The 6,570-nt window shown below is 37.8% G+C and overlaps 1 protein-coding gene across 1 annotated transcript in view; it reads right to left on the reverse strand.

The window, feature by feature from the left end:
• RB1CC1 (RB1 inducible coiled-coil 1) overlaps positions 1–6,570 on the reverse strand; it is a 163,297-nt gene that overhangs the window by 67,795 nt on the left and 88,932 nt on the right. Inside the window, exons 12-13 of the mRNA XM_029914331.1 lie at positions 5,479–5,586; positions 4,433–4,559 (exon numbers count right to left, since the gene is read on the reverse strand). Coding sequence (XP_029770191.1) covers positions 4,433–4,559; positions 5,479–5,586 — 235 coding nt within the window. The remainder of the gene's footprint in view (positions 1–4,432; positions 4,560–5,478; positions 5,587–6,570) is intronic.

The following is a 6,570-nucleotide window of genomic DNA, read 5'->3' on the forward strand; positions in this document are numbered from 1 at the left end:
ATACCATATTTTAGAAAAGACTGAAATCATCCCTTAAAGATTAGCTCAATTCAAAGGCGAATGATTATTATTCAGAATTTGTATGGCACATCCAAGACATGCATGACATTGTATAATGAATAGATGCATGGCTCCTTTTCCGAATTGATCACAAAAACATAGGGGCACTGGGGGAAAAAGCAGGAGAGGAGGAAAAGCAGGAGGGAGCGAGGGAGGGAGAAAAGAATACACAATAAGTTTACAACGTTGCTTGGATAGCAGTGTGCTTCATGTTAGTCATGCTATTTTTTTTAAAAAGTTTTATATTTTACTGCAAAAGGAATTTGTTTGAAGATTATGGAATAGTGTGGTTTGAAGCTGACCAGAACACAAGAGTAACACGTCTATTCTCACAAAAATGACACAAAAAAGGCTCTTTACTTAAAAGGTATCAAAGCATTACACATATCCATCCCATCTGAGAGCCAGGCTCACTTATAATACAGAAGAACCTCAGAGTTACAAACACCAGAGTTACAAACTGACCAGTGAACACACCTCATTTGGAACCAGAAGTATGCAATCACGCAGCAGAAGAGATTAAAAAGGGGAAATGAAGGGAACATAAAAAAAAAAAAAAAGATTTGACAAGGTAAGGAAACTGTTTCTGGGCTTGTTTCATTTAAATTAACATTGGTAAAAGCAACATTTTTCTTTGATACAGCTTTGAAACTTTACTATGCAATGTTCAATTGTAAACTTTTGAAAGAACTATAAGGCTTTGTTCAGTGTTACGAACATTTCAGTTACAAACAACCTCCATTCCCAAGGTGTTCCTAACTTTGAGGTTCTACTGTACAGTGATTTTTAACATCACACTGGCATAGTGATTATTTACCTATTCAGAGAGAATAATGTTACTTAATGATCAAAATCACTCCCTAAGTTCTCTTTGGACATCTCTCACTCAAATAGTGACCAGGCTTATCTTTGTTTATACAGTGAGTTGAGAAGACATGACAATCAATCATTTTGTGATAAGCGCACAAAATAATTTAGACTAACAAGAAAGTGTTGGGGGGGCAGTTCCAAAAAAGAAGTTCTCAAAATAAAAATATAGAGTGACAAAACGTCGGTGTTCGTAGGACGCACCCTACAATGAAGGAAAAAGTATGTAAAAAATGGATATTACTTAATATTATCAGGAAATTAAGAGTTTAAAGGGTGAAATAATGAGCTCTGAGGATCTTCAGAAAATGATCAAGAAGAACACCAGAATCCTTAAGTAAATACCATAACTTATTATTTACTGTAGAAGTTTCCAGGATTATTTAAACTTGTACATCATGCCAATGATATATTGTTAAAAACATGTTAAAAGAATAAAACAGAAATCCTATCGGGACATTTATCCACTGCATTTGGAAGAGTATGCCACCTCACTGTTCACCCCTTTCTCCAGAATGCTCCTCCAAATATCGTATCTGAGGCGACGACTACTCCTCATGGATAGTGGAAGATGGAAAAGAGGTAGGTTTCACGGAGCGGAGCCTCATGCTCATTTGGTACCCAAAGGTCTTTTGGGTACTGGAATTCTTGCAGTACTCGATGTACAACAGAATTTGGTACCGGCACCAATGATGTTGCAGAAGCCGTTGTGAGAGGCACTGATGTTGGTACCTAGCGGGTCGAGGATTCCATTGAAACCAGCCACTTGGCAGTAGTAGTCTTCGGTAGCGAGCCCTTTACCACTGAGGTATGGAATCTTAGCATGTTTCATGGTTCCTGAAGTATTCGGAGCTTCACTAGCACTCTGGGCCTAAGGTCTCTGGTGACTAGCTCTTCTCTGATTAGTAGCTCTCTTTTCTGCTCCTCTTATTCCCTTCCTTATACTTTGAGTGGGAAGCTCTCCGTACCAGCGGTATGGTGATCAGTACCTCAGTCATGGAGAGTGTTGGAGATCAGAGTTTTAATACCATCTTCCCCTTGGAAGCTCTCAGTGACTGTGATCTCGATGACAATGGGTACTGACAGAAGTGGAGAGTCCCTGACCGGGGGGGTTCTCTGCCCTTGGATCAGAAGCTGGTCTCAAGACATGCTCCATCAGTAACAGCCTATATTTTATTTTTCTGTTCTTCTAGGATCTTCCTTTAAAAGAAGAGCAGGTCTTATACTTGCTGGGAATGTGACAGTCTCCCAAACAATTAATGTACTACAAGTACCCATCACTAACAGGGCTTGCGTCTCAACAAGAGAGGCACCTTTTTAAAGCCTGGGGAACTCGCCATCCCTGACAACATTTGTTCGAGCCATTTGGGGGAGGTGACGGAGAATAAACAAAAAAAAAAATTAAGAAAAATAAAAAAAGGGAACAAACATTCCAACAACTATAAAAGGTCCTAAAACTAGTATTACTGAGAACTATAAAAGTTAAAACAATAATACAAGAGGAAACAGGCACACAACAAGCAGGCACATGCCAGGCTCCGTCTCTGGCCAAAGACTGTTGAGAAGGAACTGAGGGTGGTTCGTCTGCACAGCCCTATATACCCTGGGTGTAGGGCACAGGGATGGTAGGCCGCATGCAGGGGCTGAACAGGCACTGCCACCAAAAATCTCTGATCAAAGGCATGGAGCACATGTGCATCGAAAGTGATGCATCCACAGGGACACTATTAAAGAAGAACAGATCTTTCACATCCTAACACTGTGGCGGTTGGAAAGAACTGAAGCAGCAATGGAGCCAAAGGCCCTCTTATGGCCATACCACCTGAGTGTGCTCAAACGCTGTGGGCAGGAGAGGGGAGGGAGGCAAAATGCTCCTAAGAGACACTGCTACTACAACGTTCCACCGTTCTGCTGCACCTCATCAGCACATCCCAAGAATAGGAATATGCAGAGGACACTTGAACTGGAGACTTCACAAAAGGAATTAAAGCAATATCTGAAGGTTTCCCAGAAAGAACTGAGAGATGACATGGTGAAAATTAAATCCTTGTTGGGGCAGCAGCTACAAAGCGTTTGGGATATTTGGAAGAAGGACAACTACAAAACACCCAGTCATGAAAGGCAAGACAGATTGATGAGGTGATCAGCAATCTCACTGTCATGAACCAAAAGTTTTCCAGGAAATAGCGAAGATCAGGAAATCTTTGGATAACTTGAAACTTGTTAACAGATAAGAGCTGCAGTAAGGACTTGGGCAGCTAAAAATAATCATCTTGAAAAGGAACTGAGACATTATCAGAGGGACAGAATCTCAGCTTGACTACCCTGAGAAACTGAGACTGTAGCTGTGGAAACTGAGGCTGGAAGAGTTGCAACAACCACAGATTCCCATTAGAACAGAAGCAAAGTGTCTCAGCCAGCAGAATCCACAGAAACAATGGACTGTCTTCAGGAACCCACTGAAAGCAGCCCCTTCTTGGCTGGCTGAAAGGAAACCAGGTAGGAAAAGGCAACTCCAAGAAGATTTGAATGGAAGTAAAATTGATTTGGGTTGGTGATGTGAACATATCCTCACGGAAAAATACTATATAAATAAGCAAATAGTTAAACTTGTATGTATTTTTAAATTTGTTTAAAGTATTTCTTTTCTTTCTATTTGGGATAAGTCATTCGGGGCATCAATGTTTTAAACTGCCCTGGGATGATGGGCAAAGCCTCAGCAGGGCTAAACCAAGTTGTCTGAGGGGTTTCTCTGAAATTAGTTGCAAACACGGGAGCTAAGGATTCTTTGGCAAACAGAGTGCATTACAGGCAGAAAGTGAGAGTAGAGTAGTCATGATAGTGCTTTGAGAGGGAGCAGAAGGACAGATCTCCTCAAACTCACTGGAAAGGCAGTCTTGGAAATTGAGCAGAGAAATTACCTGCTGTTTGTTTCTAGTGATTAAGGGAAACAAGACTTTGTGTACACTCTTTGTGAATAAACAGGATTGCACCAAAGCAATACCGGATTTGTGAAATCAATTTATCCTAATGGAAACAACCCATCAAACCCCCAAAGAGGCAACAATAAAAAAATAACAGAGAGGAAAATAAAGATATTTAAAACAAAAAATAAAATTATTTTAAATTAAATTTACAATTCAGTTATCTAAACATGGAAATAAAAAGGCAAAAAGCAAAAATGTGCACATTAGCACATAACAAATTTGGCCAAAAATTAGAAAATGTTACCAGAATGATCCTAATATAAACTTTGGGATGTTATGCTCCCTGTATTTTTTCAAAATGTCACCATTTTGCTCTCACTGAAGAATTTAGACTCTCAAAATCTTTGGTAGCACTTGATGAGATTTTCTCTTTAGGCCTATGCAAAAAACATATATGCCCAACACATTAATCTTTGGATTTTGGAGAAAAGAATTTTATTTAGTGAGCAACCTACTAAAAAAAATTATGAAAATATTCTACTTTTTTCTTAAAACCTTACCAAAGAAAAACAAAATACCTTTTGCTCATTCAGCAGGTCTGTAATGGTCTGTGACATTTCATCCAAACTTTGTACTGTTTTTACCAGGTTATGCAGAGCAAGTACATGCTGGTGAAGAGGTTCAAAGTCACAAAGTATGGGAACCCTTCAAAAACAAAGTATTTTTAAATTTTAATTTCTTCAATAATACAGTATTACAAATTCAATTTAAAATTTATAGATATAGTAAACAATCTAATCCGGATTTATTCATTTTCTTTATTTCACCAACTTTGCAGGGAATAAACTATGGCAACAACTTTGTTGCACGTTCTTTACATTAGCAACTCTAAGTAGTTTCAGTGACAGTGTTCTTTCAAATGATAAAAGAAACAATTTACATTTAAAGTAACATTTCTAAGAAGTTTTAGGTTAACTCCAGGTTATGTTCTGCCTCTCCCTCACCCCTAGAGGAGATGTTTATGAGTAATACGTAGAGTTACAATAACTCTAAGAAGTGATGAACACTATACTTAAAGGAGATCAAATTACAACTGATTTCTCAGATGTTTTTAAAAAGAAACCGAGTGGAAAGATTTACTATATATTAAGATACACTATGAAAGTTGAAAGAATTTAATACAACATTGCTAACCCATAAACATTTTCCCCAAAAATATTACAAGAAGACTTTGGGAAAAGATATTAATTCTTAATGGCAGAACCCTCAATGCCGTGTATATAAAAAAACAGGATGATGAGTTTGTTGTGATCATGATGCAAGTGCCTCGTGTCAAGCCTCAATACTTCCCCCCTTCAAAACTTAAATCCCTTTAAATTACATATGAACAGGAAAATGACAATGATGAACTGCACTGTACCCTTTTATCTGTCGGGTACTCTCTCACATTTAGGAATTAAGCTGCACCCTACTTAAATGATATCCAGCATCTCCTGTCCATCTTCTGGCATAGGCAGACAACGCTACTAAAAAACTTGTATCTTTGTTTTGCTTTTTCATAATGGAGGTTTTTGTATGTGTGTTTGTTTTGTGTTCTGTAATTTCCATTCACTAAGTCACTTACCTGAGTAATGGTTGCACTTCTGAAGGACAAAAAGACTGCAGAAACTGCAAGTCAGTTAATGAGATATCTGGAAGTTCACTGTCAAACCTGCGAGGCTTTCGTGTCTGTATAAAAGAGAAAATTTACACAATGATGAAATGATGTGTATAGTCAAGATGACTAAGGTAAGATTAAGAAGGAAAACAGTGAACAACGTATTAATAGAGAACTGATTTTTAAAAAATCTGTAGGATCTCAAAAGTTTTGATTCTTCTTATAGAATGCACTAGTCTCCATTTTTTTTAAGTCTACTTGCACACATATTCATTAACCTTCTCTATGATGTTCTGAGTAGCAGTTCTTCCTTCTTCTTACCAATTTTTTTAGTCATAAACGTGATGTGGGGGAAAGAGAAGGGAGAACAGAGGCTTGAAAATTAGTTTGCTGCTAAACGAACAGCTAAATATTAATTTAACTGAGGAGTTACAATAATAAAACAGGGGGCATCCTTTTTGACCATGTATGGTACTATTATAAAATGCCAAGGAGTAAAATACTGAAAAAGCACTTTATGGGACAGAAAGTCAGAAATATAATGACAGGAGCAACATTTCATAATGATCAGAAACATGGAGACATGCCATTGTTAGAGTCAAACAAGTTGAACCAAATCAAAGCAGAAACCTGTCCAACTCACAATCATGTTATATTTGCTAGCCACTTCAGACAATTTAGGATGGTGAATATATTCCATTCCACCATCCAGTGAATGTGTGAAAAATATGGGAACCTTCTGCTTGCTTTTAATCACCTAATAAATTCTATGGCAGTATTATGCCGGTCAGAGTATATCATACTGATCTCTCCTGGCTTCAAAATCTTAAATCATTTCCCCCCCCACCACTGAAAATATCTGTATTTATAATCCCACAAAATTTTAACTTGACTTTAAAAAGAAGAGTACCAAGTTGACACTTCCCCCAGTATCATATTGCCATCCATGAACAGTTCTGAATCAAAGTGCCATTGCACAGCTTATATTCTTAATTTTTTATATCTCTTCATAGCAAGAGACAGTACAGGTATTCTGAACTCATGGCTCAGTGCAAAACC

The sequence above is a fragment of the Terrapene carolina genome, unplaced genomic scaffold, assembly GCF_002925995.2.
Source record: "Terrapene carolina triunguis isolate 2854851 unplaced genomic scaffold, T_m_triunguis-2.0 Scaffold58, whole genome shotgun sequence".
NCBI classification, from domain to species: domain Eukaryota; kingdom Metazoa; phylum Chordata; order Testudines; family Emydidae; genus Terrapene; species Terrapene triunguis.